Source organism: Leishmania braziliensis, chromosome 29 (genome assembly GCF_000002845.2).
Source record: "Leishmania braziliensis MHOM/BR/75/M2904 complete genome, chromosome 29".
Taxonomy (NCBI): domain Eukaryota; phylum Euglenozoa; class Kinetoplastea; order Trypanosomatida; family Trypanosomatidae; genus Leishmania; species Leishmania braziliensis.
In genome coordinates, this window is record NC_009321.2 from 1,040,224 (window position 1) to 1,063,179 (window position 22,956).

Genomic DNA, 22,956 nt, shown 5'->3' on the forward strand with positions numbered 1-22,956 from the left:
TTTGCCGCTTCGGCTCTTACAAAAGGATTGTGACACGTCAGTCTCGTGGAGCCGTTGCGGACCGCCTCCTTCTATTTCTTTCCGCCTTTAAAGCGACTCGTGCCCCATGCTTCTACATGTTCGTGTACAGACCAACCATCAAGAAAGCGACAGCTGCCCATCTTTGCGGATGTGCACGTGCTTTCCACCTGCCGCCGTCCACGCCACCGCCTTCGGTGCTCGTTTCTTTCCCCCTGGTGGGTGCCACTCGGCCCTCTTTCCTTCCTCGTTTTCTTCCGCCACACATATCCGCCTCTTGTCTCGCTCCCCTCCCCCCTCTCTGCCTCTACAACGAATGCTCTCGGTGACGATAGGAAAACGATAGTAACGAAGATAAAGGTCGCAGCGTTGTGCTTTTTTTTCTACACGGCTGCACGCGTGAGCTCCTCCATTCGAAGTAATCCTTTTCTCTTCATCCTTCCTCCACATCACGTCTGCAGCGGAGCTGCTGTACGTAGGGAGGCCTCCTTGCTGTGGTGCTGCTCATTTGAAACTCGTGGGTTTGTCAGTGTTCACCGTGGACGAGACAAGCCGGGGCCTCCAAACTCCCCCCCCCCCCCACCACCACCACACACACGCTCAAGCATAGAAGAAATCCGTCGACTCCATTTGTTGCTGCGGTTGACCTGCCATTAACTCCATCTTCTCCTCTGCCACATGCATCGTAATCGCATCCGCGTGCGGCCGTCGGGCAGCAATCACCTTTCAAGCGGCACCAACTCGATGCATCACATGAGCTTTGATGGCACCGATGAGTCGTTACACAACTGTCGTGCAGCTGCCCCACAGCCAGCTGAGAGCTCATTTGCGGCTCACAACAGTCAGGCATGGCATGTGCAGTCCTCTTCTTTGCCGGACGATGCCAACGACTCTGGCGAAGCCTGGCGGTACGCGCGCCGCATCGCCAGCCTAGCCTACGACACTGTCAGTGGGGTGCTTGGCGTGCTGCGTGCGAAGCCGTGCAAAGAGGTCAAGATGTCGAAAGACAATTACACCCCTCTGAAGGCACTTTCCTCCCCGACGGTCCCTCCTAACACACCCCACATCTCTGCCGCGACTTCAGCCCAAAGCTGCTGTGGTGCTCAACAGCCATCTGATGAGGCACACATGACCGACACCATCGAGCTTCGTCGTCCGCGACACAGCACATTTCAGTACCAGGCGCTACCGCCACAGCCCCCCGTTTCAGAGTCGGCACCGCAGATGCGCGAGGTGCCGCACATGCATCCGTCAATGCGAGGCTCACCACAGTACCAAATCACAGTGAACCAGTACTTTGCAGCACCCGAGCGTGACCTCTACCCTATTGTGTTCGCGAATCCGGACCAGGCCGCGAAGCACAGCGGCGCCTCCGCTTACCCGTCTCGTGCGAGTCTCCTTACTGTCCCGTCCAGCGTGCAGGGCTATGCAAAGCGTCCGCGCCTCGCGTTTCCTCCGGCAGCTGCCGAGGAGTTGCGGGTGCGCAAGGCACCTAAAACAGCCACCGACACCCATACCTTGGATGTATCATTGAGCAACGCTCCCTCGGCGATCCCGCTGGACTCACAGGATAACTCACTAACGGTTCCTATCGCATCGCTTGCGAAGCAAAGACTGTTTGGTAGGACCAAGGCAACTAACAAATGTGACGCCCCTGTTACAGCAAAGCCCTCTGCTCCGCTGGCAGATGCTCCAACCGCGAAAGCGCCTCTTTTTGGCGGCACAGCGACCGCTAACGCTGCCGCTGCGCCCCCCAGCCCTTTCTCCTTTTCAGCTAAGCCTGCCGAGGCAGCACCTGCGCGTTCTGCACCCGAGGCGCCCGCCTTTGGTGTCTCCAAGAGCAACTCGTTTGTGAAAGCAGGGCCACCGGCAGTCATTCCGGATGACAATGGATTCGCTCCCAACGCGGACAGCGACGATGACAAGGACGTGAAGTCTGCTACGGAAAATGCGGCACCAGCAAAGACCTCTTTTAGCTTTAGCCCCCTCGGCACGAAGCCCACATTTGGCGCAGCGCCGCCATCGTCTGCCGGCGCCCCTCCCAACCCTTTCTCCTTTTCAGCTAAGCCTGCCGAGGCAGCACCTGCGCGTTCTGCACCCGAGGCGCCCGCCTTTGGTGTCTCCAAGAGCAACTCGTTTGTGAAAGCAGGGCCACCGGCAGTCATTCCGGATGACAATGGATTCGCTCCCAACGCGGACAGCGACGATGACAAGGACGTGAAGTCTGCTACGGAAAATGCGGCACCAGCAAAGACCTCTTTTAGCTTTAGCCCCCTCGGCACGAAGCCCACATTTGGCGCAGCGCCGCCATCGTCTGCCGGCGCCCCTCCCAACCCTTTCTCCTTTTCAGCTAAGCCTGCCGAGGCAGCACCTGCGCGTTCTGCACCCGGGGCGCCCGCCTTTGGTGTCTCCAAGAGCAACTCGTTTGTGAAAGCAGGGCAACCAGCAGTCATTCCGGATGACAGTGGATTCGCTCCCAACGCGGACAGCGACGATGACACGAGGAGCAATAACAAGAGGGCCAAGGCTGAAAGCGCGTCCCCGGATGGGGGCAGCGGTGCCTTTTCCTTCAGCCTGAGCTCTAGTCTCGCGAAGCCGCCTTTTGGATCTGGACTTACATCTGCCGGATCGCCATCGTTCGGGGCAAGCACAGGTGCCTCTGGGACCGCTGCCAAGCCGTTCTCTTTCGCCAATCCCACGTCTACAGGGCTGTTTGGCGCCTCATACAGCTCTGGCTTTCCTTTCTCTACTGCAAAGAAGTGAGGCTCTCCTCTCCTTCTCTCTGTACAAATGCACTCGATTGGCGCTTCCACTGTTGCCCCGCTTGTGTCTCCCTCTTTCCCCACCTCTGCACTCCATGTGTACGCTGTCCGAAACGGTGAGGGACACGGAGAATTTGCCACGGCGGGCGTTGCCCGAAAGAGAGTTGATCAAAAGGCAGAAAATATCGTCGTCACACCTCGGCTGTCGCGTAGATGTCGAGTCACGTCGTCTTTGCTCGCCCGCACCTTTTTTCATTTCGTTTTTTTTTCTTTACGTGCAGCACCTCGCCACGGCAGGGGGCTGCGCAGCGGTGCTGCCACCGCCCCTCCCTCCCTCCCTCCCTCCCTCCCCTCTCTCCTTTGGCCGGCTTTGCAGTCGTTGTGGTCTTGTCTCTCTCTGCCTTTGTGTGCGTGTTCGCCTTCTCAAGTGGGCTTCTTTCCGGCCTCACTGGCACAGCGCACCCTCTTTCCTCCTTGCGCATCGAAGTGGGGATGGGGGTGCGATGCTCATTGGCTGTCGCGCTGGTTTTGTTGTTAGGCGGCTACGGTAGAGACAGTGCGCTCCGTGTTGAGTGCCTTTTCGTTTGTTTGTGTGTCTTGTACTCATCACCACCCCTGATGGCGTGGGGACACTTCAGTGCGCAGTACTCAGGATCCCGTACCCCATCATGTGTGGGAAAGCCAGGTGGGCTCCCCTGTACCTGCCACTGCCCGACCACTTTCTGGTGGTGACAGGGCCAGGCACCAGCGACGCAGGGGTGTGTAGAGATTTAGCGCTGCTGGTGTTGGCGGCCAGGCCCTGGATGGCGTTGCGTTGAAGCGGCCCGCGACAGCGAAGACGCTTGTGGTGCCCATATGATAGGCCGAGTGTCCGCGTGGCTCGAACGTATCCCACCCAGTTCCCCATTGCCTACTGGTGTGAGGCCCCTGAGCCCCGCCGAGGGATGCACCAGGTGGCGAGGAGGGGTGCAATGGAGGCGGCGGTGAGGCGACCTGCGTAGCGTGGGTGGGTGGACAGGGTTCGGGGCAGAGGCCGTGCTCAGATGGCTGAGTCGGCGAATTGCTGTAGTGCGTGCCGAGTGCTGCTTCGCACGACACGATGGGCCTCTGGAGAGGCCACGGTGGGGTGAGGAATTTCACTCATGCAATGTGTCAACAAAAGGGGCACGATGGTCAAAGAAAACAGTGTCTTGGATGTGCGTGTTTGGTCAAAGCAGCAGCGATGATCCTACTGTTTGTGCGCCTCTTTTGGCGTATGCGTTGGTGGAGGAATGTCGGCTCCTGTTCCGACTTCTCTCCTCCTCAATCTTTCTGGGTATTTAGGTGGCGATGCGACATGTTGCAGTGTAATATCAGACACGTTCAAACTCAAAGCGTGCTTTGTTTTGCAGGTCGAAGGACCGAGGCTGTGGTGGCTACTGGAGAGCGGCAAACGTTCGCGTTTTCTTCACTTGCGCTGGAGGAACTGCCAAACGATTGAACAACGCTGCGAGTTGGGAGTGGATTCCCAGCCTTAGCCCCGCCCCCCCCCCCCCCCCCTTACCGCTGCTGTCTTCACGCTCTGGTAGATCACCTCGCATCGCATGAAGAACGACAAGGAAGCAGCGCGAATACGTCGAGGGGCTCCCTGGCCAGCTTTGAACGCGCTCTTTCGAACCAGCGTGATGCGTGTCTACCACCGGTTTGTGAACACGTTGTGCTTTCTTCCCCAGTTCGTGTGTGTACGTAGACATGGGCTCTGATATACCCGCATTTGTTCTCGTTGCTGCTGCCCTCCCTCGTTCTCTCGTCCCCTCATTCGCTGCTCTCTCGTGTCGACTCTCGCTCGCAGCACCACACAAACGAAGGAGGGGAACTACGGAAACAGAAATAAGCTGCCGCCCGTCGCTCGAAAGACCGCGCGGTGACTGTCTTGTTCTTTTCTATTCCTGGCTGCGGCAGCGCGTCGCTTTTTCTCTCTTGTTGTCTTCCTTCTCTGTCCCCGTCTCTGGTGGTTCATTGGACACGACCCCATAGTTCTCTTTCTTTGGCGACTCTCTCTTCACCACTGTTCACCGTCGTCTACCTCCTCTCGCATCGCTGTTCATTCTTCAAATTGTATCTGACGGCTTCTTCCTCGATCATGTCGACCGAAGCGCGACGGGAGGAGATTCAACGCCAGCTACAGGACCTGCGCGAAATGCGTGAGCGCGAGCTGGCCACCTTTGACGCTGTTGCCGCTGCGCACCCAGAGTTGTCGGCGCCGGAGATCACTGCCTTGGCACAGAAGAAGGCCGAGGCGGAGGTGTCGCAGAGTCTGTCACTGGATGGCGTGGTCATATCCGTGGGAGAGAGAGTTTGCGTCAAGGATGACATTCACTTGCTGCACCGCGCAGATCGCGGGCACTTCGCCGCCGATCCCCTCAGATCGGTATACCTTGGCGAGAAAGGCCAGGTGATGCGGGTGATGAAGTCCTTTCAGGGAAAGCCAGCTGTGGAGCTGCGCTTCGCCGACGGTGCCACAAAGATTTTCTTTGTGGAATGCCTCGTTGTTGCGCAGAGAAGTGATGGCGCAGGTGCAGAGATCCACAACCGCGCCGCCGCTCGGCACACCGACCCAACAAAGGGAGTCCCGAGCTTATCGAGCCTGACGGTACCACCGCCGCCACCTTCGGTACCAAAGGTAGAAGCACGGCCAGATTGGGGCCACCTGTGCATGCCACATCGTCGGCCCTCTGCTGCATTGAGTGCTGCTGCACTGCCAGCCTCCGTTCCGCCACCGCCCCCTCCCACTGTTAAAGAAGTACGCAGCACCTCTACCAAGCGTGCGGCGCTGACCCCAGCTGGAACGTTGTCGTTTTCTATCCCCACCCCCACAGCGCCCGCTACATCATCGGCCACCGAGCTACCGGTGAAGAAGGTCATCCGTGAGGCTCAGATGAAACCGCCTGCCGCTGCTCTAGCGGCTCGTTTGGTTGTGAAAGCGCCGCCGAGCGGGCTGAGTCGGCCATCGCCTTCGTTGCGTAGGGACTCGCTCCCTGCGACAGCGACAGCGGGCAGTGTACAACTGAGTCGTTTGTCGGATTTTTCGATGGGCTCGGTTGTTGAGGAGGGGTTGGGTTCGCCCCTGTCGTGCGAGGTACAGAGCGGTGTGCCGCGCTGCCCCAGTTCCGCAGTAGACTCGGAGGACATACCAGACCTTCGTCCTACACCGAGCTCTTCCTTCTGTAACAGCGGTGGTTCGGTTGATGCGGCGGCGGAGAGCTCGGCCGGTGCGACTGTGGGGTTAGGCGATGCGGTTGGTCCCTCAACGACCTCCTTGCATGAGGCGCCCACGACCCCAAAGCAGGCGACATCGGACCTCTTCGATGAGGCTACAGCACTGGCACAGCGGCGTTCCAGCGGTGTAGGTAACTCAGGCACAAAACTGTGCTGGCTTGTCGGCCTCTCCAACTCTGGCGGCAGCCTCTCCGAGCCCCTCCGCATCTCCCTGCAGGCGCAGTGCACCACCATGTTCGCAGTCTTCGCTGCCGTCACTCGCAAGTTGCGGTGGGACAGACAGCGCCTTACGGCCACCCGTCTCTTCACAGACAAGGGTGTCGAGATTAAGTCGGCGAGTGCTGTGCGCGATGGCATGTATCTGGTCGCTACCACAGGGTGTGCTTACAAGCCTGAGGGTATCGCATTGCCCTTCGCCGACGTGGGCGATGCGCGGCTCGCCCCTACAGGCGCAAGCCGTGCGACCAAAGCCCCAAACACCCGTCCCACCTCAGCTATCACAGGCACAGCGGTCGCGCCTGCCGCCACATCGAGCAGCGGTGCTACCCCAGCTGAGCCTTCTCCTGCACCTGTGTCTTCTTCAAGGAAAGCCACTCCTCTTCCAAAGCAGTCAACTGCCACGGCGGCGCCCAAGCGTGTTGCGCCTCCGCCTCTGACGGTAGCGAAGGTGATTCACATTCGCGTCTACGAGAACGGACTCTACGACGACAACATCTACCGCACCGTCACGGTTCGTCCAGCATACAAGACGCTCAACGTTCTCAAAACGGTAATCACCCGTGAGCTTCAGTGGCGGGACGGCAAGAAGGTGCGCCTTCTTTTCGATGCCTCGGGTGCGGAGGTTGTAGAGCTGTGCAGCCTTCTCGACGGTGACACAGTCGTCGCCTCGGCAGGTGACCGCTTTGTTATTCCTTACCCGAACACCGTGATTCACAAAGAGGCCATGAAGTTATCCGAGCGGTTGTGCTGAGGTGGCTGGACGTTGTAAAGTGTGTGTGTGAGGCGGTGAGGCGGCATGAGTCCTTGCCACTGTGCAATCTTCGAGTGCTCCTCTTCTATGGGCAGTCGATGTATTCGTCTTGTACGGGGATCAGCAGTACACGGAGAGGAACCCAAGGTTCCGCAAGACAGGCTTGGGCTCCTTTGGGCACCGTCCTCACACTGACGCGTCAGGTCTGCGTGTACAGGCGCGTTTCTTTATGTTCTGTGTTGTGGTTGGCGAAGTAGAAGTCCGTCCTCGACGACAACCGCTGCCTTGGAAGTGGCGAGCACAATCGTGCACGTCCATCGAAGCGCCACGTTTCACGTTGCGTTCGTGTATGCGTGCGTGTAGAAGTGCGATGCAACATCTTTGCTACAACTGTAATGGATGACCAATGCGTACGACAGAGAGAGAGAGAGAGAGCGAAGATGACATGTGCCAAGGGTGGCAAGGAGGGGAGAGAAGCCACGAAGGCGAGCCGGGTGGACCGCAATACAGTCTCCGTCACGGGAACGCCTACCCCACACCTTTGTTGCCACTCGTGTTTTGCAGTCCCCGACACAACGCGGCGTATGTGCGCATGACAATAGGGTGTGTCTGAGGCATACGCGCTGGCGCGATGTGTGGCTGATCTCCTGAGGACCCCGAAACGATCTGCGTCCGGGTCTGTGGAGATCGATGGACTTTGTGGCAGTGCCTTTGCCACCTGCGAAAAGTACCATCATGTCTCTCTTCTTGCCTGACGCTGCTCGCATTTTTTTGGGTCTTTTCTTCTTCCCCTACTCGTCTTGCTTTTCCGTTATGTCTGCGCACATCACACCCGCGCAGACATACGCACAAACGCACGTACCACTCTTAACAAAGAACAGATTTTAATAGAACGCAGCGCTGGCTGCTCAAGCGCTGCGTCGCTGCCGGTGCTGTACTGCTGTGGCGACACCCTTAGAGTCACTCCTCCCCCTTTTTCTCATCTTCCGGCAGTTCTTCAAGCACCTTTGCTTACTGCTTCACCGCGAGCCTTGTCTCCTCCCTCTTTCTGTGCTCCTCTTGGTCGCGTCGAAAAGGACTCTTGCCTTGCTGTGTGCCGCCGCGGAGTCGTCCGCGCCGCCCAAACATGATGCAGCGCGCGGCGGAGGCGACGCTAGTAGGAGAAGCGTTTTCTCAGTTCAACTTCACCGTCGACGCCGCGGCATCTAATGCGCTGCGACGGGCTACAGATGCATTTTCGATGGAAAGCACGGATGAGGTTGTAGGACTTGTTCGCCAGCTGCTGGAGAAGCTTCTTCAGACGGAGTCGTCGGCTGCGGCTGCGTGGACGCAAGTGTACGTGTTTGGTTCGAGTGGTCTGGGCGCCGCTATCACGGGCAGCGACATCGATTTGTATGGTGAGCGATTTCCTCCTTCTCTTGGTTTCTTTTTTTCTGTTTGCGCTTAACATCTTCCCTCCCCCCTCCCCCTCTCTCCTCTCTTCCTTCCCACCTCGCTCGTTTCTCTCTCTCCCTTCTCGCTCTCTCTCCCCCCTCTCTCTAGCACCCCATCTGCGTTCCTTTTCAGTGATCTCTGGGGGAAGCACCGCAGGGCAGCACCGCAGCAGGCATGTGGGGAGGGGAGGGGAGCAAAGGGGGAGGGGGCAGTAGAGTGGGCAAGGAGGATGCTTTCGTTGCTTGTGTATCCTTACCGACGCGCAGACCTTCCATCTCTCTCGCTTCATTCCACTTCAACTTTCATTTCTCTCCTCTACTCTTCTCTCGGCTTCTCCGCATGTTCGAACCACACATTATGTGTGTGATGGTGGCGATCACGTGGACCACCACCTCTCTCTACACCATGCTCACATGTCTCCCCACTACTCTTTTCTTTCTCACTTACTCGTCTGCATGACGAACCACGTGTACATCCTCGTACGCCCCATCCATGCTGGGCATATACGGTGACGCGATACTGCGGTCATGGCGCATGGCGGCGCCGCACCGTCTCTCTCGGGTTTCTCCTTCCTCTTTTTCCCTTTATCCTTCTCCACGCCTCATGCCCTCATCCGAGGCGTGAACGGGGACGGCATGCGGAGCTCTGCGTACTTCGCCGTGTGCGTCTTCACTGCAACATGACAAACTGCTAACACGCAACGACGGTGGTGCGCACATGCGCACACGCCGCCCCGTCGTTGCACTCAGTTCTCTCTTTCATTTTTTTTTCTTTCCTCGCTGCGTGCTGGTCGTTGCTGCATGACCCTGCGAAGAATTGCATTGTGCTCCGCTTCTGTGAACACTACTTTGTTCTTCCAAAAATTACCGCGCTTGACTGAGGGGCGCCTGCAGGACGTTGTCGTGGTCACGTCAGCTCGTGTTCCGCTGATCAAGTTTTCGTACAAGGGCGTCCATGTCGATCTTCTCTTTGCCTCTGTGGATATGCGGACCGCGCCTGATACAAGTGAGCTGCTGCGCGACGACTTTCTTTCCCTGGTGTCGCTGCCCTGTCGGGCAACCGTGAATGGGATTCGTACAATTCTCGAGATCCGCCGCCGTCTTCCCCTTCCGCTGGATTCGTACGCCTGCGTGCTGCGCGCTGTAAAGTACTGGGCGGCGCAGCGGCAGGTTTACGGGAACCTCTACACATTCCCCAACGGCGTGTGCCTTGCCATCATGGTGGCCCGCGCCTGCCAATTTTGCCCCGTCGCGGACAGTGGCGTCATTTTGCGCTTCTTCTTCTCCCTGTACGTGTGGTGGCTCTTGCGGGACACGCGCATGGATCCTGTCTCTATTGTGCCCAAGGAGGAGGACGCAGCTATCGTGCGAGTGCCGGGGATGCCGCCGCCGTGGGATGCAGTCTGGGACGCGGCCGATCTGTTCCCGGTGCTGAATCCGGCCCAGCCTACCGTCAACGCCGCCCACGCAGTGGGCCGCAGCGGACTGCAGCTCTTTTTCAAGGAGCTCCTCCGTGCCGAGCAGCTGTGTGCCTCAGTCCCACTGTCGTACTCGGAATTGTGGAAGCCGTACAATATACTCGATGAGCACCGCTTCTTTGTGGGCGTTCACATCTCGTGCGAGCACCCATCTCTTGCAGCGTGCGAGGACACTATAAATGCATGGAAGGGGTACGTAGAAAGCAAGTTGCGTATGCTTGTGTACTCGCTCGAGTGTGTGGCGGAGGTGCGGCCATTTCCGCGCCCAGTCGTCGATGAATCGCCCCGAGAGGTGACTCGGAGCGGGGTGACAATGCATTGCCGCTCCCGCGCATTTTTCTTTGGCGTCCGCAACGGCAACAAGGATGTGGCACGCAGCGATGTGGAGGCGGCATTCAGCGAGTTCGAGTTTTCGGTGACGGAGGGCACCACTGGAAAAAATCCGTTTGAGTGGGACAGGGAAGTCATGCTGGGGCCACGGCTGTCTTTCTTCTCCATCTATGACCCATTGACAGCCGACTCACCGTGTCAGGCACTCTACAGTGCGTGCGCCGATATTATGGGGTCTGCGTTGTGAAAAAGCCACCATGATGGCGTGTTATGGATGGGTCTCCTCTTCGGCGCTGCGTGGATGAACTGCGACGGTGACGAGATGGGTCGGCACCCGACACCCGCGTTCTGTGGCAGCCCCGTGTTTTTTTAGTTTTTTTTTTTCTCACTCGCCTTCCCAGACCCTCTTGCACGTCACCTCGACAAGAGCACAGAACCCTCCTCCCAACGCACGCCGGGGAAGGACGGCGAACGAAGAACGCAAAGAACAACAGTGAAGGTTAGAGGCCACCGAATGGCACACACAAAAAGAAAAAAAAAACAATCACACTACGAAGGCTCACGTCTGACGTGCTGCCGCGGCCGCCGCTGCCCACTCCGGACTGTAGGAGGGGGGGGGTGGGAGGTGCTGCATAGTGGTATCGCATGCGCCACCTGGCGATCACTCGAAGAAGAGTAAGAAAGGAGAGTTACCCCCCTCCCTCATACACGCTCCACCCCACTGAACCCTCTTCGACTTCACAATATGGCTGTTTCTACCCCCGACGCATGCGCTCCCATTCTAACACCCCTGTTTCCCTCTCTCGCTTCTGCCCTCTTCTGTTGTCTCATCAACTGCCGATTTCGCAGGTGCCCTGCTGCACCCGCCGATCCTCTCGAACCGCTAGTGGGCGATCGAAAACAAGAAAGGGTCGTGTCTTCACATGAGTTTCTTTGCCAATCCTCTTGCAGAGGAGGAGGTGGTGCCACCCGACTACCCCTTGGAGCAGTACGACGAGCTCAAGCGCGAGGATGACTTCAACGAGCTCCTTGTGCGATCCACAAAGTTGGAGGGTCGTCAAAGTGGCGGCGACGATGGCACGCCAGCCAACCCCGAACTTGAGGCATGTTTGCGTCACATCCGACAGCTGCGCTCCTCTCTGGAGAGTACGTGGCTTCGAATGAGCGAGTCGCACATTGAGCCGACCCGTGAGGCGCGCATCGTGCACACGGTGGAGACATCCAATCTGTCTACATCAAACTCCTCCTTTATTGGGGCTCTTGACAGTGCCATCGCGCAGGTACACCACCATGTTGCTCAGCGTGAACGACTGAACCAACACCTGCGTGCACTGGTTAAGCAGGAGGCTGCTCAGTTTTCTTCCTCGGCACCCCACCCACTCGCTGCGTCTGTGGTATGCGCGCTCAATGCACCAAACTGGAGGTGGTCGCCCGAGACACTCTCCTCACCGCACTCGTCGGAGGTGGTAGCCGAGCGTGCAGCTGGGGCTGTCCGTGCACTGGAGACACTCCTCCCTTCCATGTCGATGGAGGAGGTCGCGTTGGCAAGTGCTGCGATGCAGCAACTGTCATATGGACTGCAGTCCTGGAGTGCTTTGAAGCACTGCTGCGACGCCCTTCGTGCCACTGTGGCGGTGAAATTGCAAGAGCAGGCAGAGGCCCATTGCGCTGCTGAGGTGTTTGCTCGGTGGACCGCGCAGAGGCAGCTAGCATGTGGTGAAGCGGCCGCATCGCAGGCGCCATCTCCAGCGACCATCACGCCCTCTTTCGACATCGCGGCGGTGGAGTGCCTCAACAAGGAGCTGAGCGAGGAGAACGGGCGGCTGGAGGTGGTACTTGCGCGTCTCCTTGCCACCCAGCAGCTTGACAAAGCGCAGCCTGACGCCTTCGCTGGAAGTGCTCTGGTGCAGTACGTCTCCCTCACAGACAGTGCACGGGAGCTGGAAGAGGAGATCGATCGCCTAGGACGTGCTGTGCTGTACCTTCGTAGCATTCTGGCAGAGTCCTCTACGATGGAGTTGTGGGGGGCATGTAGTGCAGGTGGCGCCGCCGCCCTATCGACGCAGAACCCCAGCCACGAGGGAACGAAGAGGCTAGCGAGTCGTCTGAGCCGCATCCACGCCGTGAAGAAGGAGCTGTGGCCGCGGCAGGCAGTGAGCGATGGCGTAGAGACGGTGAGCGACACCGTCAATACCATTCTGTCCCTCGGCTTGAACCGCCTTCTAGAGGTGCACAACGTCTGCCTACATGCAATGGCGCTGCTCAGCACTTACTTTGAGAAGCAATCGGGGAACGCGGCCTTTCTCAGCCACGCAATGCGCGGCGGCGGTGTGGTAGAGGATGCCACAGTGGAACGCGTGCTGGATGTGCAGCCCCCTGACGTGGGGCTGGTGCGGCAGTGCTGTGCTAACATGCGTAACTTGAGCGCCGATCTTGACGCCACGCTGAGGAGTATTGTGGAGAAGTCAATCACGGCTTCGACCGCCCATCTCACTCAGTGGAAGGCTGTGCGGGGCCTGTTGACCGAGCTCCTTCAGTCCGCCCTGGCCACGACGCCGTACGTGCACGCCGAGTTTTCGGCACGGCTCGCAGCCTACGCGGAGCCGAATACGCCGTCCGCCACAACTACATCTTCCATCTCCGAAATGGGGACTCAAGTGCACGCGCGCCTCGACTGGGCGACGGCGGTGCTCGCCGAGGAGGCGAAGGCATTTGCTGATGAGAAAGCCACTCAGCGGGAGGTTATCATGGCGTTCTGGGCGGCACAGATAACGGAAGTCAAGAAGAAGATGGCGTGGCTGGAGAAGCAGCCCAACGCCCCGCTCCTAACGCAGCTGTGCGACGTGGAGAGGGAGAATGAGCAGCTACGCCATCAACTGGCCTCCATGCAGGAGGCTTCCGAGGACGCGTCCGTCTTGGACAGAACGTTGGCAGAACTGCAGAAATGCACCGCCGAGGAGGCCCGATGCAATGCGACAGTGCGGGCAGAGCTCGAGGAGCTCGAGGCTGCAAGGCGCGAGTTGGAGACGCAGCGCGATGCGCTGCTCTCTTCTCTGCTGTAGGGATGACTGGACAGGCTTCCAGCGGAGAGCGCGCCACAATGAGTTTAACGAGGCCCCTTAATATGGATGACTCAGCTGCATGCGCCACCGATGTCTCTCGAAAAGCAATTTTATTTTGAACTTCCCTTTTAAAGGTCTTATGCGCCACTGGCGGTAAAGCACTGGCTGGCAATACTTGCCTCCAGCTTTGGATGAACACACTTCGGTTCGAGGCTACGCGTTGGTGCGATGCCGATGACTTGTTTTCACCTTCTTCAAGGCAATTCGCTACGGCGATGACCGTGACGCCATTTACTCCCCCCTTCTCCTTTTCCCCTCGCGCCCATACCCACTCACCCACCCACACGCCAACTCACCATCGACTCTGTGTTCCACTATCAGCGCTACTGTCTTAACATTGCTGCCACCAAACGAAATGTCTTGCCGCGTAGGCCAGAGCGACTGGATCTTCACCGATTCCCCGGCGTGCTATGTCACGCCGAACTTGCGTCTGCGCCAGTGCATTTGCCCGCTGACAACGTGTACTCCCACTGCGACAGGATACGCGTGCTATCTGACATCGTCCGTTATGATTCTCTCAGGCCTGCTAGTCGTAGTCTGGATCATGGCTGCTTGCGCGTACGTGTACGTATCGAACCGCGTTGGGGAGCTGGAGCTAGAAGCCCGTGCGGAGAAGGTGGTCTCTCTTAGTCGCAACTACTACTACCACAAACTCTTCGGCACCGGTAGCCCAATGTTTTCGCCGAGTGTGTATGTACCGGATAAACGGCTGCACTCGGAGTAGACGGCATGACTTTGTGGCGAAGCTGCGATTTCAGAGTCTCCGCCCCTTTCTCTGTTTCTTTCTCCTGTTTGTGAGTTTCGTCTCGCACCTCTTGAGGGGATGGGGGAGGGGGCTACTGAAGACATGCCTGCGTCGGTCTCTCGTGAAGAGCTGGGAGCGCGCGCGCATTAGCATGCTGGTGTGAAGTAATGGATTTTGTGTGGAAGGGCTGGCGCTTTTCTCTGTAGGCGCTTGCGAAGGAGGTGCACGGGCGGCACCGCCATTGCAGCAACGGATGAGTCTCTTTTCCTTCACTCGCGCGTGTGGCGCTTTGTTCTTTTTCCTCTTTTCTTCGGCAGGAGAATTCTGCCGATGCCTTTGCCTATCCATCTTCGCTTCCTCCCCCACTGTGTTGCTTCAGCTGAGAGGAGCAACGCTTTCTCTCTCTCTCTCTTGCCTCGCCCCTCGGTGTACTGGAGCGCTTGTGGGCATGCCAGTGGCGGATTTCCCCTTCTTAGCCGCCTCCCGCGCTTCCTCCCTGGTGCTCTCGTTTAGGGTTGAGCGGTGCTTTTCTACTCACGCCTCCTCTTCGTCTGCTCTGTTTTCACTTTTCGTTGTTTTCTTCTTACATTGCCCCTGATGATGCTGACCACCTTTGCGCGTGATATTGGGGTGTAGTAACCACTTTGTGGGGAAGCCAAACAGCCTGCGGTGTGGCCTCAGGTGCGACTGTACGGACTCTTGGTGTGGGCGGAGAGGGCTTAGTTGGCGATGGGCTGGAGAGAGGTGTTGTGGCGATCGCACTTCTATACCAGCTCACTACGAATTGTGCCGACGGCTCCCCACGTATGCACGCATCCTTCGTAAATTCGGCGCCTCCCCACCAGCCGACAAGTACGTCGCTTTTTTCGTTTTCACGCGTGTTCTCTAACGTCTTTTCTGTTCGCTTATACTTTTTCTTCTTCTTAGCGTCTTGGCGGGCCGCTTTGTGTGGTGTCTCTTGGCGTGTTTGCTGCGTGCTGTGTCGGCGATTGTCTTAGATGGGGTAGGTCTGCGTTGTCTCCTCCCCACTCATCCACAGACGCACAGCGGTCGCGCACTCATGAACGCCGCCGTCCCCTACTTCTCCCACTTTTCCCTCTCTGTCGCATCTGGTTGGTCAAGCCAACGGCAATCCGCACTGTCGGCTGCGCAGCACTGGTGCCTTTCCCTCGTATCGTTTTCGCTCACTTTTCTCTTATCATCGGCTGGCCTCTCGTTGTGCTGTTGAGCTCCGGTGGCGGCGGCGGCGATATGCGCTCAGGAGAAAAAAACGGAGGTGACGCCGACCGCCACTTCGAAGGAGCGGGAAGGGGGGGGGGAGGGGAGGGGGAACGTGACGAGAGTTCGGGATTTAATGCGCTTTGTGGTGCACAAAGGACAGACTGAGCGAGAGGTTGGCGGAACCGATGTGCTCCAGCGGTGGGTGCCAAGGTGAGTCTGTCTGTGTAGTGGCGAGCTACAACGACTTCTCCTTCCCAAGGAGCGCAGTGACGAAAAATAATGACACGTCTCACCACTACTGCCATCTTCACCGCCCGCTGAGGTCAGTGGTCTACCACACTCCAACGTCTCTTGGGCTTAACTGCACGGGAAGGAGGCATTCATCGCAACACTGAGCTGTTAACACTTCTGCAGCACGGCGGATAGCTGCGGTTGCTGCAAACTCTGCTGTTAAGTAGCGAGCACCACACACGAACGCAGCGAATCAGCGAGGACGCGAGGACCCGCCGGCGAAACCAATAGCAAAAGAGCGGGGAGGTAAGCGGGGGCTCATGGGTGCTTGAAAGAGACCTGGCGCTGTTCTTGGCATGCACGCGCATCCGCGTCCCCAGCAGCATATGCGACGTAGGCTTTCATTGGTAGGTTCTGGTGAAAAAAAAGACAGTCAGTCGCGCGTGCTCGTGAAGTCGCTGATGAGATGTGTGGCGCGTAGTGTCGCCGCCGTTTGCTCTCCTGTGTCACGGTGCGCACGAGCTTTACTTGACAGAGCGGAACGACCACCTGCGCCACGGAAGTCCCCCCCCCCTCACCACTACTGACCCGTATGTTCCTCTCCTCCTTCAAGAAGCATCTCTACCCCACCGCTCTTCAATCGGTTTTGCACTTTCCCGCTCTTAGTTCCCCCCTTTCAATGTTATCGCGATATGCATCACCGTGTGAATTGCACAGCTGAAGGAGCCGCACGCGCTCACGTGTGCACAGGATCGAACGAAAAGAGCAGAAGAGAAGCTGAAATGTCGAATTAAAGCGAAAAGGCATCTTCGCGCATGCGTTTGCCCACGACTTATGTGCACGCACCCCTTTTTCTTCTTCGCGCTGTCGTCATCCTTCATTGGTTCCCCAGCCATCGTATCGGCACCATTACATTTTTGTTCGGGGGAGGAGGGCTGGTTGGTGCGCGTGCATCGCCGCCTCTCTGCGTGTCATTCCGCCCCCTTTGAAGAGTCGCGAGTACCCTTACGTCGACGAGGGTGTCCCTTCAGCGCAGGACACGGCTGCGCACATCGATAACGGTGCCGTGCAGTCCCATTCGTTGTCAGCTACCCCATTTCCTCACAAATATCCCCACAGCGTACAAGCACGCATACAGTGGCATATTCACACCCCTTCACTCAAGGTACACCTCTCCACCCACCTCTATTTAGGAAGGCACCGAACCCGTTCACATATATACATATATATGTGTAGGTGGGCGAAGGCGCGTTGTCGACCCTCTCCCCTTCCCCCCTCTTGCGTCGGTTTCGGAGGAGAGTTGAGCTTCTCGCGTGATGGTTGAGATTGGAGAGCGAAAAAAGGGAAAAGAAAACCCCCTTTTCATTTGTGTAGATGTTGCGTCTGTACATCTCTGTTGTATGGGGCGTGGCTCTACACATTAATATGAATCATCTCTGACGTCGTTATCGTCTGGTTCTCTTTTCGTTTCGGAAGTGAAAAGGCGGGCTCTTGACTGCTGACCTTCTTCGACGAGCAGCCCCATATGCCTGTGGAGGCGTTGTCCTGCTTGCGTTTTCTCCTCTGCAGCGCTGCACTAGACACCGAGATATTTAGCGCTCATGAGCAGCGCGCGCGTGAGGGGCGTCTGCTTCCTTTCACGCAAACTACCACATATCCCTTTTCCGGCAATAGACGTGTTTTCCAGGCCTCTGGGTCAGGGGAGTGCCCCACTCCCCCCTCTCCTGAGGCCGAACCATGCGAGACTGGATAGGCTGAGAAGGGTGAGAGAGGCTTCTCACCTCAGATGTGCCCACGTACAGGCTAAGCAGGTAAATATTCTGTATGGAATGCAGTTTGTTATCCGTGGACCGAATGAAGGTGTCGCGCGCAGCTTCCTCCCACACTTTCACCCGCCTCGATTGCTGTTTCTCGGAACAGAGGAGGGAAAAGAGTTATTCAGCTTGATGTCTGAGCATATCGTCACATCGAGCGCTTGCTGCACATAATGTAGAAATCCATCATCTCTCATGCTTCACTCTCCCTTAACTACTCTCCCTGGACGCTGCGGCGCCGAAGTTCTTCTTGAGCGCGATTTATCAAACTTTAGTTCATTTCTTCCAGCGCACACTGTGGAGAAGCGAGACAAGTGGCCAACGAGAGGGAAAGCGGAGCCGCGAAAAGCAAGAGGAGGAGGAGGAGGACACCAAAGCCGCTTTTTCTTCACCGCCCACGAGCAGTACCATCTGCTGTTAGTGTACACCTACGGCATACGGAAACAATGCCGCCTTCACTTTCCTCAGACCCGCTGACAATCGTCGCTGCCGCGGCAGGAGTTGTAGCCGGGACCGCTGTGTTCGCCTGGGGCATTTTGCATTGGGATCGGCGCCAGCAGCGGCATGAGGGCCCTGATTCCCCGGATTCCTCGTGGACAGCCCAGCAGGTTGCAGCATGGCTCCGTGAAAACGGCGTCAGCAAGAGTTCTGTGATGTTGTGTTGCCGCTACAGGGTGGATGGCGACACACTGATGCGGCTGACAGCGCAAGATCTCTATCACATGAGCGTACCGTTGCGCGACGCGCGAATGATCCTCGCAGCCATAGAAGATGTACGGAACTGCCCTGTAATTTTGTCCTCTGTGCTGCCGCGCTCTGTCTCGCGCCGGAGGTCAAGCCCTTCTCTGCGAAGTGCCCAGCTAGCCGTTCCCTCCTCGGCTGAGCAGTTCGAGGCCGCCTGGCGGGCGCTGGTGCGAACCTTTACCCTGCCCGCAAACAACTCATCACCAGCCGAGCAGCAGCAGCGATTGGCGGTATACACTGGGACCCTTTTGGAGAGCTTTCAGGTGCTGACTGTGAGCGAGCAGGCGACTGCACTGTCGCTTGTGGCCGCAGCTGAAAAGGTCCGTGTCTTTCCCTCTGGTAACATGTCGCGGGATGTGCACCCCGCGCCGTTGTCCACTGACACGCCTACGGATACGTCTTTCTCCATGGAGGCGATGGAGGAGAAGCTGAAGCCTTTGCATGGTATGCTCGACGGGTTTCTGGACTTCCTGCGCTCTCCAGACCTGGACGCGGTGGCGCCAGCCGAATTCGAGGAGCTGGGCGAGCGAGTTGCAGCGCAGGTAAAGCGGGTTTTGCGGGTTGCGGAGCAGCTGCCCCCCGAGCTCAAAAGCCTCCTCCGCCGCAAGTGCGACGATGTTTTTGAGGCTCTCTCCAACCGCCAACGAACTATGCCCGGTGCCTCTGGCAGCAAGGCGCCCGACAGGGCAACGCTAATGCAGGCCCTCCGCAATGTGCTTTCTGTCGTGGAAGACCCAGCACTGCGGGCGTTACCCACTGCGCAGCGCATGCAGGTTCTGTCGTCGCTGGCCAAGAAAGCGGAGGCGATCGAGGCCATTGTGGCGGGCTCCGTGTCGCACGCGCCTAAGGATGCGGAGGTTCTCAGTACGGTGCAGTCGCTGCTTCGCATTATTCAGGAGGAGACTCGTGCCAGCCAGCGAGAGGCTGAGGCCGATGCTCAGCCTGCCGCCGACGAGGAGGGCGAGGAAGAGAAGGTTCCAGCCGCCGAGGATGCAGACGCTACAGGCGGGTCGATTTCTGTAATTGTCGCGACTGTGCAGGATGTTCAGGCCACCCTCCAGTCGGAGGCATTCCAGTGCGCGCCGGCAGCGGCCAAAGTCGAGTTGTGCACCTCCCTACTGCAGCGAGTCACAGCGCTAGAGGACAACCTGGCTGCACTGCCGCCACCCGCGCAGGCTATGGTGCGAGATCTTTTATTGAACACAAAGAAGGTGCTCGCCGTCATGATGGCCACAGCGGAGGGCGAGGGAGGTCATGGCGCAGAGGACTTGCCAGCGGAGGATGAGGCCGACGAGGAGGAGCAGGACAGTGACGGTGATGCCGAGGCAGCCCAGGCTGAGCGGGAGAAGAGTGAGGGGGCCAACTCTAGCACCGGCATAGAGGCAAGCGTGGCGCAGCTGGAGAGGATCTTTGACTTTCTAACCTCCGACTCGCTGGGGAAGGCCACGGTGAGGGAGCGACAACAGGTGGCGTCAAAATTGCTGCAGCAGGTGGAGGCGATCAAGTTAGACGTGGCAGCGCACGATACTCAGGGCACCCTCATCAGGGAGCTCATCGGGCCTCTTGAGGAGTTACTGTTCGACATGGCTGGCAATCACTCCGCGTCTCCCGAGTTTCTCGAGATTACTGCCCCCCTTAGGGATGTGCAACTGCTTTTGACCAGCGATTCATACCGACAGCTGCCCCGCTCCGAGAAGCTTCGCATTGCCGGAAAGGTTTTGCCGCAACTGCACCAGCTGACGTCGTCCTTCTCCTCCTTGTCGGACTCTGAGCGGGTAGCAGCCGAGGCGCTAGTACAGCCAATCAACGAGGAGCTGCTGCGCCTGTCGCGCCGCTGTGACCCTGCTACGGGGTCAGCACAGGAAGTGCTTAATCGTCTTCAAGCGGTTATGCGCTCCATCCAAGGCGCCGAGTTCACCACTATGTTGCCGGCGGAAAGGAGCTCCTGGGCCAACAACACTGTGGCGGAGCTGGACCAGCTACGTGACTGCTGTGTAACTCTTGGTGCTAAGGGTGAGGAGGTACTTCCTCTCATCGAGCGCCTTCGAAACCAATTAAGTGGGTTGCTCCCCGACCGCTCAGATGCCGAGGGAGACGAAGGCCATGGTGACTCCTGTGATGGCGAACACGTCAGCGATGGTGACAACGGCGAGGCTCAGCAGAAGCAGGAAGGGAAACCGGCGGATCTTGTCTGGGGTGCGGTGCGTGACTCGCGTGCTGAACTGCTGGCTGCTGAGAGGACAGCGACGTCTTTACCACCGAAGCGACTGAAGAGAATGTTGCGAGTGATGAGTGAAGCGGCAGAGCTGCCAGGCATGTCAGCACAACAGGAAGCGGCGCTGCAAGAGTTTGGTAATCTCCTGCGCCGCCACGTGGAGGCCATGACTGGCCAGGCGAACGACGGCGGCGGCGGTGCCAAAGTTGCTGACGCGGAGAGTGACTGTGATGAGGGCAACGCGGCGCTACACGCTCTTCGCCGATCCCTGCAAATGTTGATAAATGAGGTGCACGGTGAGAACAAGGCAACGACAGCGGAGCTGTCCGTGGTGGCGAGAAAGACAGAGGAACTTATCTCAGGCGCCGATGAAGCCAACATAAACTGGCGCGGAGACTCGCAGTGCGCCCGGGCGATGCGGAGCATTTTGGAGGCTCTGCAGCAGTTGCGCGGCAGCGAGGATGGCGCGAGTGGCGCCAGGGTACCGAGCAAGGTAGAGTCGGTACTCCAATCATCTCTCGAGGGCCTCATCGCAAACCCGCCGACCAGCATGGAGGACTTCGCGCCGTACATTCGTGTGCTAGAGCTGACTCAGTCGTCGGCAGAGCAGTTGACGAATAGGGAGCTGATGCATCTCAAGAGACTCCAGGAGGCTGTGATTAAGGCCATGCAGCAACTTCCAGAGCTGCCGCCCCCTAATAGAGAGAAGAACGGGCCGAAGGCCGACGACGAGGCAGAGGAGGGTTGCAACGACGAGGAGGTGGACCGCGTAGAGGCAGTGTTTGACACCCTACGGCAAATGTCGTACAAGCTGCGCGAAGGCCCCTTTTCGGCAGAGGAACTGGACGAGTTCGAGAAGGTCCAGGAGGATCTGGCGCGCTTTCTGGCCGACGAGGGGGTTGATGTAGGGGATTCCATCAAGGCTGTGCGGGAGCAGATTCGCCTACAGCGTGAAGCACTCACAAACGGCGAGGCTGGCGACGAGGAAGAGCTTGAGCTGGCCGGGAACAAAGAGGACGACATCGATGTGTTACAGTCAGAGCTGCAATGCGCTGAGCAACAGACCTTGGACTCACTGCCGGCGGAGGGCACGGACGCGTTCAACGAAGACGACGACGATGGTGTTTGTAGCAACGGTGCCGCCGTCATATCCGGCCTCTCGCCTGGCTATGTGCAACACGCCACGGGCGGTGAACGAGTTTGACCGCGAGGGCAAGACTCCCGGCAGCCCCAGTGTTTCGTGATGAGGTGTCGACAAATAGCCCCCCCCCCCTTCAAGGTCACACGTGCAGAAGCCTGTGATGCCTCTGCACATGTTCGCATGGCGCGGCAGGCGCCACCTCGTGCGCTCCCGTCCTTGGCCTCTCTTTTGCTCTTCCCATTGAACAAAAAAAGCGTCGGTTGTTCTGAGCGCCGATTGCCATTCTCTTTTCTTTTCATTTTTGCTGAAGTGATTGTCATCACCGGAGCGCCGGTCAGAGGGTAGCGGGGGGGGTATGAGGCGCTCTGCCAGCACCCCACTTCCGTCTCTGCTGTCTCGTGCTTGAGAGCACACGCATATGGAAACACCCGCCTGCCACGCGCGCACAAAATGGATGAAGCTCGAAGAGAGGAAGAGCCGTTTCAAGAGTTCTGCTGCAACAGTGCATGCCTTGTTCGAGTGGAATCCATCGCCCCTTCGAGTCGGATAGTCCTCCGGCAGATTGCAAGGGCCGTGAGGTGTACACGAGTGCCTGCAGAGGCGGCCCCTTTTGGCGCTCTTTGCCGTCTGAAAGACATAAAAAATAACGGCCTTTTCGTTTGTTTGTGTGTCTTGTACTCATCACCACCCCTGATGGCGTGGGGACACTTCAGTGCGCAGTACTCAGGATCCCGTACCCCATCATGTGTGGGAAAGCCAGGTGGGCTCCCCTGTACCTGCCACTGCCCGACCACTTTCTGGTGGTGACAGGGCCAGGCACCAGCGACGCAGGGGTGTGTAGAGATTTAGCGCTGCTGGTGTTGGCGGCCAGGCCCTGGATGGCGTTGCGTTGAAGCGGCCCGCGACAGCGAAGACGCTTGTGGTGCCCATATGATAGGCCGAGTGTCCGCGTGGCTCGAACGTATCCCACCCAGTTCCCCATTGCCTACTGGTGTGAGGCCCCTGAGCCCCGCCGAGGGATGCACCAGGTGGCGAGGAGGGGTGCAATGGAGGCGGCGGTGAGGCGACCTGCGTAGCGTGGGTGGGTGGACAGGGTTCGGGGCAGAGGCCGTGCTCAGATGGCTGAGTCGGCGAATTGCTGTAGTGCGTGCCGAGTGCTGCTTCGCACGACACGATGGGCCTCTGGAGAGGTCACGGTGGGGTGGGGAGTTCGTCGGTTATGTTGTGTGGCAAAATAGACCTCTTGGGAACGCAGTCACGTTCATCAGTTGTAGTTCCACTGAGCAGATACTCATTGATGCTTCTTCTCCTTTCGTTGCTGCGCCTGTATTGTACAACGCCGTGCTGCCCTACTCCCTTTCACTAGCCCCTCTCTTATTTTTACCGGCATTTTGCATTCTTATTTTGTCTTTTTTTCATGCTGCGCCACAACGCAGTTGAATCCACGCTTTCGCTCTCGTGATCCGCTCCTCTT

At 58.2% G+C, this 22,956-nt stretch overlaps 6 protein-coding genes across 6 annotated transcripts; all 6 read left to right on the plus strand.

Moving 5' to 3' along the window:
- Positions 1 to 771: 771 nt before the first annotated feature.
- Positions 772 to 2,781, plus strand: LBRM_29_2550 (conserved hypothetical protein; the record flags this gene model as incomplete). Its single annotated transcript, XM_001566547.1, has 1 exon — positions 772 to 2,781. One exon carries the CDS (start codon positions 772 to 774, stop codon positions 2,779 to 2,781), a length of 2,010 nt encoding a protein of 669 aa, XP_001566597.1.
- Positions 2,782 to 4,902: 2,121 nt separating this feature from the next.
- Positions 4,903 to 7,008, plus strand: LBRM_29_2560 (conserved hypothetical protein; the record flags this gene model as incomplete). Its single annotated transcript, XM_001566548.1, has 1 exon — positions 4,903 to 7,008. The coding sequence occupies one exon, from the start codon at positions 4,903 to 4,905 to the stop codon at positions 7,006 to 7,008; it is 2,106 nt and encodes a 701-aa protein (XP_001566598.1).
- Positions 7,009 to 9,242: 2,234 nt separating this feature from the next.
- On the plus strand, positions 9,243 to 10,496 carry LBRM_29_2570 (putative poly(A) polymerase; the record flags this gene model as incomplete). The annotated part of the gene is made up of 1 exon (XM_001566549.1): positions 9,243 to 10,496. One exon carries the CDS (start codon positions 9,243 to 9,245, stop codon positions 10,494 to 10,496), a length of 1,254 nt encoding a protein of 417 aa, XP_001566599.1.
- A 676-nt stretch (positions 10,497 to 11,172) lies between these two features.
- Positions 11,173 to 13,311, plus strand: LBRM_29_2580 (conserved hypothetical protein; the record flags this gene model as incomplete). Its single annotated transcript, XM_001566550.2, has 1 exon — positions 11,173 to 13,311. The coding sequence occupies one exon, from the start codon at positions 11,173 to 11,175 to the stop codon at positions 13,309 to 13,311; it is 2,139 nt and encodes a 712-aa protein (XP_001566600.2).
- Positions 13,312 to 13,726: 415 nt separating this feature from the next.
- Positions 13,727 to 14,095, plus strand: LBRM_29_2590 (conserved hypothetical protein; the record flags this gene model as incomplete). Its single annotated transcript, XM_001566551.1, has 1 exon — positions 13,727 to 14,095. One exon carries the CDS (start codon positions 13,727 to 13,729, stop codon positions 14,093 to 14,095), a length of 369 nt encoding a protein of 122 aa, XP_001566601.1.
- Positions 14,096 to 17,828: 3,733 nt separating this feature from the next.
- On the plus strand, positions 17,829 to 21,545 carry LBRM_29_2600 (conserved hypothetical protein; the record flags this gene model as incomplete). Its single annotated transcript, XM_001566552.2, has 1 exon — positions 17,829 to 21,545. One exon carries the CDS (start codon positions 17,829 to 17,831, stop codon positions 21,543 to 21,545), a length of 3,717 nt encoding a protein of 1,238 aa, XP_001566602.2.
- Between the last annotated feature and the right edge of the window lie 1,411 nt (positions 21,546 to 22,956).